Source organism: Nicotiana tabacum, chromosome 16 (assembly GCF_000715075.1).
Source record: "Nicotiana tabacum cultivar K326 chromosome 16, ASM71507v2, whole genome shotgun sequence".
NCBI lineage: Eukaryota > Viridiplantae > Streptophyta > Magnoliopsida > Solanales > Solanaceae > Nicotiana > Nicotiana tabacum.
This window is the reverse complement of record NC_134095.1, coordinates 92,089,754-92,101,520: the sequence shown is the minus strand read 5'-3', so window position 1 is coordinate 92,101,520 and position 11,767 is coordinate 92,089,754. Positions and strand designations below refer to the sequence as shown.

The 11,767-nt window shown below is 35.1% G+C and overlaps 1 protein-coding gene across 1 annotated transcript; it reads left to right on the top strand.

Annotated features, from left to right (window-relative positions):
* The first annotated feature begins 940 nt into the window (after window positions 1-940).
* LOC107763878 (uncharacterized) lies at window positions 941-8,562 on the top strand. The gene is made up of 5 exons (XM_016582385.2): window positions 941-1,396; window positions 2,041-2,197; window positions 4,912-4,962; window positions 5,197-5,289; window positions 8,174-8,562. Exons 1-5 carry the CDS (start codon window positions 1,248-1,250, stop codon window positions 8,249-8,251), a joined length of 528 nt encoding a protein of 175 aa, XP_016437871.1. The 5' UTR covers window positions 941-1,247; the 3' UTR covers window positions 8,252-8,562.
* The last annotated feature ends 3,205 nt before the right edge of the window (window positions 8,563-11,767 follow it).

Below are 11,767 nucleotides of genomic sequence, written 5' to 3'. Positions count from 1 at the left end.
CGGTCAACTCTTTCAACTTAAGCTTCCAACCTTGGGACTAAGTGTCCCAATTCACTTTGAAACATCCCCGGAACCAAACCAACCACACCGGCGAGTCACGTAACCACAAATGAACATAGAATAAGCAATAAACAGGGGAGCGAGGCTGCACTACATAAGACGATCGGTTGAGTTGTCACAAAGGTTCAAATATTTATTTATTAATAATCTATTAGTTTTATTCAATATTGAATTAGTGAATTATATATAATTTTTGAGATTCTAAATTTGAATAATTTTTTCTCTTTTATATATACATTGAAAAAATAGATAATTTTTGTCTATAACAATCAAATAATATAAACATTAAGTTTATTATAGAGATGTTTGGTTGTATTTTGCTTTTGTAAATTCTTCCCTCCCGAGACTTTTTTGTAAAAATTTATTGTGGCACTCAGATATGCATCACCCATTAGTTGCAAAATGAGTTTGTTAAATTTATTGTTATTTTGACAATTTTATGATTTAAATTTATTTTTATGATATTTGAAAGTTATGTTTCAAATTTGAGCCCATTTGGAGCAGATTTGAACATTGAATAGTGTATCAGATTGTTGAAATTTGAAGAATAAGTTTATGCTTCAGAACTTAAGATTCAAAATCTAAGCATTCAATAGATTGAACTAGATAAGATTTAAATTTCTGAAGTTGTATTTGAAAGATAGAAGGACTTCATATTTGATTTCTGAAGTTTGAATTGAAATGATCCAACAACTTCATATTCGAATTTCTAAAGTTACATTGGATAGAAAAAAACTTAAATTTGCTTTGAGATGTTACATTAAAGAAATTGAATTACTTCGTATCGGAGCAAAATTTTGTGTAAGGTAGGTATAACTTGAATGTTGACCCCAAAAATGGGTATATGTGAAAATGACCCGACTTTTCTTTTGTGTTTCCTGTACGTTTCTCTGCCAGTCTGCCTAAGGCCCTTCAAAAACTTTGGGATATTGAAATTAGTCTCAAATTGGTGCCAAAGAATATTCTATGAAAGTCGTATGATTATGATGATCTAGACTCAATTTCCGCAACCCCGAAACAGCCTTGTTTTATACAATTCTTAAGCACCCACTTCTCAAAGAAGGAAGGAGCAGAAGAATCCCAAGACTCAGACTTGAGAGGATCCTTCGTCGTTGCTTCCACTTTCGCTCTATACCCAAATCCATAATAAAGCTACAAATCTTAAAATCAATTTAGATAGAGGGAAAATGGATAAGGTGACGGGTACAACAGTAGGTACGTCTGCAACAACGACAACGGGGTCTTCTGGGTCATCTTCAATTTTCACTAACTATCCCCTTATGTCTGCTCTCATTGCTTTCGCTCTCGCCCAATCCATTAAGCTCTTCACTTCATGGTACCCCGCCCCTTTCTTATTATTGATTGATCCCTAATGTATGTATGTATGTATGTATGTATCTGTCTGTTTTATTGTATTCAAGATATCTTGTGGAAATTCAAGAACGATGTTGGTTTGGCAAGATGTTTGATACCATTTGGTCTCTAAACTCCGGCATTGTTAACTCTGATGCAGATTGTTAGTTTAGTTGTATATTAAATGCTTTAGGACCTTATCCTGCATCCAGATGCGGATCTTGCCATTCACACATGGTTCAACCCAACCTGCTTTCCGGTTGGATCATGTATATAGATGTGAAAAAAATATTAAGAATAATAGATCACACCTGCTTCAGGAACATTGTCTCTAAAATAGATATCTCTGTGGTAGTAATGGGGCAGTTGCACTAAGGAAGAGTGTTAGGGACTTGACAAAGGTGATTGGTACAAAACGCCCAAGCCGGAGAGTAGAATCTATGTCTGTTTTTGCCTCTGCCACATTTCTTCTTAACTGTCACATGTGTACTTTTAATTTTCATTGGCATTTCAAAGGTATATCAACATCTATGCTTTACTATTCTCTGCTTATATTACAAGTGGATTACATGATTTAGACAGAGATCAGGCATTTTGAATGTGGTAATGAAAAAGGATTACTTACAGGTACAAGGAAAGACGATGGGATCTTAAGCAACTTGTTGGATCTGGTGGAATGCCGTCATCCCATTCGGCAACTGTAACTGCTCTAGCTGTGGCTATTGGTTTGCAGGAGGGCTTCGGGGAAGCGCTCTTTGCTTGTGCATTGGTTTTAGCGTGTGTGGTATAATCTCTCTCTCTCTCTCGCTCTCTCTCGTTATTGGACTTCCACCACTTCTACGTATAACAGTTACTGCATGCTAGAAAGAAACAGTTCTCAGCTTGTACATGCCCCATCACTGGAACTCAAATGTAAATATTTGGTGCCTGTAAGATTTTGTACATGCCTCATGAGAGAAAACTCAGAATATCATCTCAGGTTGCCAGTGTATACAATAGAGAGATCTTTCGTGGAATTAGTTATATAGGATTATGGTGTGCAGTCTGTTTAAATATTCTTCCTGAATAAGGGAATTTTACCTGTGCTAGTCACAGTAATTGTATCTAACCTTATAACTAGCAAACATTTTTTAAGATTAACGATGGAATCCTACTCTTCGTTATGCAATAAAGCAAGGTTGAAATGTTGTAAATCTCCGACTTTGTAGCACTAAAATACCTAGGTTATGAATAAATCTGAATCTCTCATGTTATTTATACAAGGAAACAAAGGCAGAAAAGGGAACACCATGCAATTGTCTCAAGCTGCAAGAAGTGTATTTACTCTCACTAGTAGTACCTAGAACAAAGCCTGATCCCTGAAGCAAGGTGTGAAGAACAAAGGCATGCATCATAGCTAAAGCTTGGCACCCAAATATTTAAAAAATGATTAATTTTTGAGGACCATGAGCTATATTATGAAAAGGTGGGCACCAAAAATAATCTAATGGTCAAACCAATAGATTAATAGTTAGGCAAATGTTTATTGATAAAAATATTGATTATAAGGAGTAGGAAATTAGACATTTGTGTAAGACACCTAGTATCAAAATCAAATTTAAAAACTAAATTGCATCTTTGGACCTGAAACTCAAACACATAGATGACTTTTTGACACGATTGATGTGGTTTTTACTTCATATAACTCCCTTAATTGCAATTGCTTCAATTCATATTCTGATATATTCATAGATTTTTGAATATTGTTTTCTCTCTTATTAAACAAGTAAATAATATATATACATACTTCACTAGTTTGGGACTGAGGCATAGTAGTTGTTGTATACATACTTCACTAGAGCACATATTTCAATTGCGCTTTGTGCTTAAAGTTCTGAAAGTTTTTGGCAGTTTTCTACACTTGTCGCTTTTATAAATACTACTTTTCTGTCAAAATATTGGGGGGGAGGGGGGAGTTAAAAAAGATAAAAAGGTTAGAATAAACATTATCAAATACAAGATTGCCGAATCTTTGATATTGCGACATTGCATATTAATATGCATGGTAACACCTTAACCAACAACAACAACCCAGTAAAATCCCTCTAGTGGAGTCTGGGGAGGGTAGTGTGTACGCAGACCTTACCCCTACCCCGAAGGAGTAGAGAGGCTATTTCCAGAAGACCCTCGGCTCAAGAAAACAAAAAGACAAAAGGAGACAATATTAGTAATCCACATAAATCGTTGGAAAAATAGGAACAATATGAAATGTAGAAGAAAGATGCAAAGTTAAAAGGAAAGCTAATAAAAAGGTCCTGCATTGAAAAGCAAGATAGTAAGACACAACATTGCCACTAACTAACTATCTTAGACAAAAAACCCTACTAGACTAGTCTTACAAATGTACGAAGTAATGCATGACTCAAATGCCTCCTAACCTACAACCTTAACCATTTAGCATAAAATAAATTTCCATGAAGAACAGAGTTATTCTCATGTTTTCAAGAGAAAGAATAAAGCTCAATGAAAAGTAAAAGTAAAAACAACGATAAATTTCCTCTATCCTAGATCTAAAACCTTGTTAAGCTTCTGGTATCATTGTTGAATTATTGAATAGCAGGTGAAATGTTCAAAAAAATTGAAGCTTTTAATTTTGGTGAAAAGAAAATAAAAACTCCTTCAATTGGAGTAGGGGTTGTGCTAGACTTGTACACTGGTGACAGCCGGCAGGTACACTGGGAAATGTGTAAGTATAAAAGATCTAAAATACCACCTTTCAGATTGATCACTGGGGATGTCTACTCTGGAATTAAGAGATAGAGAAAGGGAGAGAGTAACCCAAGTTCAATATGTACTCAACAAGATCCCATCAAAGTTGACTTAAGGCCATAAGTCTTGAAGTTACTTTTTGCATGTTGACTAACTAGGATGTGGATCATGGCTTAAAATTGGGCTAAGTCTTACCAGCTATCTATGAAGGATATAGCAAAGGTCCTCGTTGTTGATGTCACTGCTTGCCATCGGATTACCTTCTCTGTTAAAATGATCCTAAGGATATAGCAAATGCAGGCCTGACTACTGGTAATGGGACGGGTCCTTTGTTCCCATGTGCTCTTTTGGTTTGGGAGGCATGTGACACTTAGAATTGGTCAAGATGTCTATGAAATTCACCGGTCTATATTTTTTCCAAAGTAGAGTTTATCTTACTTTCTTGCTCAGCTTAATTTGTTGGGAAGGTGGGATAGATATAATACTTATCTTTGGTTGTTTGATGCAACAATAACCACTTGAAGGTTTATTAACATTAGATCAAATTGGTTCCTCATGGTAAGTCAAGATTCTTCTTATGTATTTTCCAAGGGTAAGTTTAGAGGCTGGTATTTCCGTCCTGTCTTCCGGCCAAAGATGTCCTTTTTCATGATAATCTAATACTATACCCTAATGAGGAAATTGAGCATTTGGTCTTCTGTTGTATTTCTGGTAACCAAGAGATCTCTAATTTGGTAAATCTTGTGGCAGGTCATGTATGACGCCACGGGTGTAAGATTACATGCTGGACGTCAAGCAGAGGTGTGATTCTCCTGTTGATTTTGCTATGTGGATATCTGCTTTTGAGATACAAGCATGCAGTCATGTTTATCAACTTACATGCATGCTGCATTGCTAACATTTTGTCTACAGGAATTCTCAAGCAGAGACTTACAATCCTTTTAGTTCTTTTGGAATAGCACTTTACTCAATTGCGCAGATTTCTGTAAACATTACCAAAATTCAGCTGAAACTCTCTGTTCCTTTTCTTTTCAGGTTCTCAATCAAATTTTATATGAACTTCCTTCTGAACATCCTCTTGCAGATAGTAGACCGTTACGAGAACTCCTTGGTCACACTCCTCCTCAGGTTTCGTTAAATTCTTGTAATTTGGCTTTAATGCTTATCCAATAAAAGCATTCTGAAATTTAACTCCCTACCCCACCCCATTTTGTCATGTTCACAAATTTCCTTTTAGTATTGTTTCATTGTTTTCTATCCCTTGTGTCTTTCTGTCTTCTCTTCATTTTCCTCATGTCTGGGAATATCAGTTTCACCTTCAAAATATAATGAATTTAGTTATTGGTGAATACTCGATAATTCCATCTTGTGCTAGCTTCTGAATTGTACTTGATCATTTTCTTTTCTGAGGGGTGGAGGGGTAAGGTGCACATGAATGATAATGATGTACATGTGTGTGTGTATGCACTGTCCTTGTGAGAAATCTTCTCAGCTCGGAATCCTTCATGGTAAATTGACTACAGATAGCACCTCTTTTCCATCGTCTTCCAACAGTAGATCAAGTTTTACTATGACCTTTCTCTTCTTACACGATATCATAAAGAAAAAGTCGTCTATATCTATACTATATTAAAAACACGAAGCCCCTTAGCGAAATGTCGTTTGCCTTTTTTACCCTTTAAAATTTGAATTCACACTAGATGAAATAGTCATTTTATTATATATCCTAATATTTATGGGTTTGAAATCAATTAAAAAATTTCTTAATAAATTTTTTTCTTATTTCAACTATATTGAAACCCTAATATTTAGAAATTTAATTCAACTAGAACTTTTATATCATTATAATTTCTGGTCCTAAATAATGGTTTATGCACGTTAGTCTAGAACTCTTTTACCAATACGTAAAATGTACAATATTTGAGTACTCTTATTATTCATTGGGAAATAATAGGATTTAGTTATATTGCAAGATGCAAAACTTCGACAAAATAAAGGACTTGGTAGATAGAAATTTGGAGTAGCAACTATTATAAGACACAAGGAAACCAAAGAATTGTGCTATGAAATACCTTCAGCGTGCAGATGTAAAGTTTGTGTATGTATTTTTATCTTTTCTTCCTAATTTTTCAGTTCTTTATCTTTTTTGTTACGTCTTCAATTCTTTTTCCGGTAATAGATTACTAAAAATATGGTTAAAAAAACTTATGGATCATCAATAACTCTTATATTACCGAGAATTTATTCTGTGTCAAAGAGTTATATAACATTAAAAGCACAAAACCCTTTAACGAAATGACCTTTGCTTTTTTCAACCTTTAAGAAATAATTTACACTAGATAAAATTATAATTTAATTATTTTTCTAATATTAAAGACCTTAAAATGAAATAAAATTTGAGTTATTATATCTTTTCTTATTTGAATTATCTAAGAAGTCATAATATTTAGGATCGCTAGCTCCACCTTATTGCCACTTTGACATACGGCGGTTAAGAATAAGAGATTGAAGATTGGAGAAATATTAACTACAATAAGATTTCACATGCTCGGGATAAGCATCACACTGGTAATATGAGCGAACTTACAAGGAGACAGAAACCGGCAACATTGGTTTTCATACTTGGCCTTTATTTGTTTTCCTTTGGAATGAGTTAAAAATTCTTCAAGAACAATTATATGTTGATATTTAATTTTAATATATGGAATTTGTTTATTGTTTTCTATATTAGATATGCAAGTATTCAAATGTTAAACTTATTATACCTATTTTTCGATAATTCAAAATAAATTACTAACAACGATTACTTACACATTCAAACATCATTCTACATTATGAAGAAGCACATGAGAATCGAGAAACAAATACCTAATTTCAGATGTTATGAAAAATTAGAATTTAATGAGACTTAGACATAAAAACCTGATTTGTTTGTTGGAAGGCTTCTTATTAAAATTAGAATTTATATCATGAACTGATTATAGACACACAAGAAAACTAAAACACAATATTCGTAAAAATTGCTTGAAAGAATTAGTTCTAAATCTGGTTTTAACATAGGATAATATTAACATATTACTTTCAGAATTCATCAACTGCAAGTAATTCATTATAATCATAGACTCTTGCTTCCATAAAAAGACAACATCCGGATGAATCTTGATATATGTAGAATTCAGAAGCATAGTTATTTTCTTCTTGGACAAAAAAAGAAAGCTCTCTCCAAAATGAAGAAAGAGTAGAAATAATCAAAGCATAGCAGCTAGATTCTACTTTCATGATAGTGATTATTCTTTTCTAATTTGTTAGAAATAATTCATATAGTATTTCGTATTAGTTAAAAAACTAGAACAAGTTGCATTTACTCGCAAGAAGAAAAAAAGGCGTCTTGTCAGTTAGCTGGCGTGTTGTGTCTTCTAAAATGACTAAAGAATGCATATGCATATATAGCTTTTCAAGAATTTTTTTAGAAAAAACTCTTAAATCTTCAAAAGTTATATGTTCTAGCTAATACTAAAAAGGAAGCAGGATAATTTGTAAAGTTTAAGTAATAAAACTATAAAACTGAAATAAATCTTAAGTTGAATATATTAACCGAGATAACTGAGGACCTTTTGTGGGGTAAAGTTTCTTTCTTTATTGAGTTAGTTAAATCGGATCAACATCCATCATATTCAGGAGCTTAAATTCTCTTTAAATTTTATTTCTTAGTCAAACACAAATTTTCATATAATATTTATGTAATTTTTAAAAAAATTGTATTCGTTCAGAGAGGGTTTACGCGCAACGCGTATCCTTAGACTAGTATATATAAAAGATGTTGTATGAAATAATGCTAATGGAAAATCTCAGAATTCACCATTCACTTTAACAACTCCAAGAGTGAACTTCTTCACAATGTTTTATTAGAGTACATCTATGATTTATGTTACCTACATATCACATGATTAATTGTAAAGAGTTCAAAGAGTGAACTCTACACAGCTTTAATCTGGACAGCTTTCCACTGCAGGTTGTTGCGGGTGGATTGTTGGGATTGATGACTGCAACGGCTATTCATTTTATCACCGGCTGGGGATATAGAGCATGACATTAAATTAGCTGTTGCTGGTTATAGTTACAGTCCCTGAAATACTTGACAATGGTGATCAGGCCAAAATTGCAGATATGTCATTTCACCTTTGAATTGCCTTAGTTGGTATTACCCGTTTTGCACATTTAAGTATTTCAGATACGTCGTTGTCTCCTAACAGTTTTCAGAAGAACTGCAAACATTCATATAGGAGTTTCACTTTACACGCTGTAAATAAATATTGACAGTTGAATTGTAGCTACAAAGAACATTAACCTGTAACTTGCCCTTCATTCTTTTCAGGAATTACTTATAGAGTGATTGTTGTATCTGCTTGTGCTCTGCTAAAACTGATTAACTGAAGAGTAACACATACCTAATTCTCCAACTTACAGCTTCTTCCATTTGTCCAATTAATTTGGTAAACAACTTTGTTCCAAGTTCCTAAATATGGATAAGCAGCTGTGTGCTATTCATTTTTTCTGATTATAAATGGTGCAGGTGCTATTACAATTTTTTAAAGTAGAGCAGTCATAATTCCAAGTAGAAGTGAGTTCAGAATTTAGAGTCAGTTGGTTCACAATGAATAACTTTGTTATATATGTGCATTTTAAATCTTTTTGTATTGGCTGGATAAATGTATAATAGCACTTGCCCGAATTTTTCATTTAAATACTTGAACTAAAGGTTGTTCCTATTAGACACCTGAAGCCAAGCTCAATTTTGCCTATTAGGCCCTTCACTAACATTTGGTGAAAATAATAAGACCGTACACGCCAAATACATGTCAAAGAGATGAATGAAATCACAACACATGGGCTTTTGACCTTAAAAGTATTAAGTAAAGTTTTTCTTTTTCTTTTTCTTTTTCCTTTCGTCTTCTTCTCGGATTTGCTGACATCAGTGTCACGATCAGAAACTAGATTCAATTCTAATGTTTCACCAAATCCAAGCTCATACCTGTCAGCATGTGAAAAACATCCAGAAGTTCAATGGTTTGATTCAGCTCTTCAGCCAGAATAGCTTCATTAGCTCCCAATTCCATAACTGTTAAAATGGACTATAGGTCTCCTTCTTTCTCTTTACATGAGGTTACTTTATGCTTCTTAGATAAATCAGGGAGTTGTCAATTTTATTCTTGAAATTGAAAACAAAAAAGACATGGAAAAACCCTGCTATATTTGATCTTGTTAAGGATTATCTTTACAGTAGTAGTCACATTATGAAATGTTTTTCATTTGATGATTGTCTTGAACATACACGTAATAGCCGGTCATTAATTCTTGTGCATTGAAAGAGAGAGAATGAGAGCAGTGAAAATGAAGGTGATTCAAAGCTTCTGTTTTTGAAAGGGGAATGGGCCGGGGTGGTTGATGTCCGTGGATGTGTGTTATGAATTAGAAGGTTTATGTGGATATGGAGTAGGGATGGCAATGGGTCGGGGCGGCTGCGGGGCAGGGCGGGTTTTGGATGTATGCTGTGCAGTGCGAGTTTGAGTGTGTGTGGGTGAAGAGCGAAGCGGATTTGAATGTATGGGGGTGCGGGGTGGTGCGGGGTGAGATATTTTCTTTTTAAGTTCATGCAGGTGCGGGGCGGTTCTGGGTTGATATCATGAATTGACTGTTGTTGCGTATCATTGCGGTCTCGTCCTAATAATACCATTCACTTTTATTTGCTGTTCTATCTTGCATTATTTTTCTAGTTTATAGATAAAAGAATTTCTTTTTTTAGCTTAAAAAAATTTAACTATAAATGGGGTCTCTGTATAACTATGCATTAATTCATATTAACATAAGTAGTGAAATCAAAACTTGTGAAGGCTATCGTACGATCAAGTTAGTTCTCTAAAAAATATGGATAGAGCCGAAGAATATGCCTAGGCGGTAATGACTCTCGAGACACTATTAACCATCAAAATTCAAATTAAAAATAAAAAGAAAATAATTGAAAATGTGTACTATCAAAAGAATTTGAAAAGGTGACACGAAGAATTGATTTGTAAATACAAACTTGGCCAATAAAAACGACAAGAAGGGATTAAGTATATCTGGTCAAGAATATCATTTAGATTGCAATTTTGAAATATTTTTCGATCTGAATTCAAATGGGGTCTTTTCCGGCGATGAAAACACAAAGTAAAAAACGAAGGGAGTCGCACTTAGCTTCGACTGCTTCGGCCCCTAGGGTTTTAGCTAGTTCGAGACCTGCAATCGTGGCCTCATACTTCGCCTCATTGTTAGTCAATTTTATAGTTCTAATGGACTACCTAACTACGTTACCCCTAGGCGGCTTCAGTACGATGCTGAGTCCGGACCCCTTTGCGTTCGAGGCACCGTCCGTAAATAGGGTCTAGATTCCCGAGGAAGACCCTGAGGTTACTAGCAATTCCTTTTCGACTTCAGGTATTAAGGCCGGTGTGAAGTCAGCCACGAAGTCTGCCAAAATTTGAGATTTGATGGCGGTCCGGGAGCGATATTCGATATCGTACCCACTAAATTTCTATGGCCCATTTGGCCAATCGGCCTGAGAGCTCGGGTTTGTGCATTATGTTCCTTAACGGGTAAAAAGTTACAACGCATATGAGATTGCATTGAAAGTATGGCTTCAACTTTCTAGAGGCGGTTAGCAAAGCCAACGCCAATTTTTCTAGGTGAGGGTACCTTGTTTCGGCCTCGCCTAGGTTTCTACTAACATAATAGATAGGAAATTGCGTACCTTCCTCTTCCCGAACTAAGACTCCGTTTACGCTATCTCGGATACCGCTAAGTACATGTATAGCTGCTCGTCCGTCTTCGGAGTATGGAGCAAAGGTGGACTCGAAAGGCACCATTTGAGTTCTTCCAAGCCTGTTGGCACTTCGGGGTCCATGGAAAGTTATTCTTTTTCTTCAATAACGAGAAAAATCGATGAATCTTATCGAAGGATCTCGATATGAATCGGCCCAGAGCGGTTATGCGCCCGATTAGCCTCTCAACGGCCTTGACATTGTCTACCACGATGATGTCCTCTATAGCTTTGATTTTATCGGGATTGATCTCGATCCCTCGGTTGGATACCATGAATCCAACGAACTTTCCGGATCTGACCCCGAACGCGTATTTCTCCGGATTCAGCTTCATATGTATTTCTTCAATACGTTGAAGGTTTCCTACAAGTGTTTCAAATGATCCTCTGCTCGCAGGGACTTAACTAAGATGTCATCAATATAAACCTCCATTGATTTTCCTATTTGTTCTTCGAACATCCGGTTTATTAGGCGTTGATAAGTGGCACTAGCATTTTTTAGTCTGAACGACATTACGTTATAACGATAGGTGCCGAATTTAGTGATAAAGGAAGTTTTCTTGATCGCCCAGGTCCATCCGGATTTGGTTGTTCCCGGAATAGGCATCGAGAAAATTGAGTATCTCATGCCCGACTGTCGCATCAATCATGCGATCAATATTAGGCAAAGGAAAAGAATCCTTGGGGCACGCCTTGTTCAAATTTTTGTAATCTACACACATTCTTATTTTATTTCTCTTCTTAGGTACT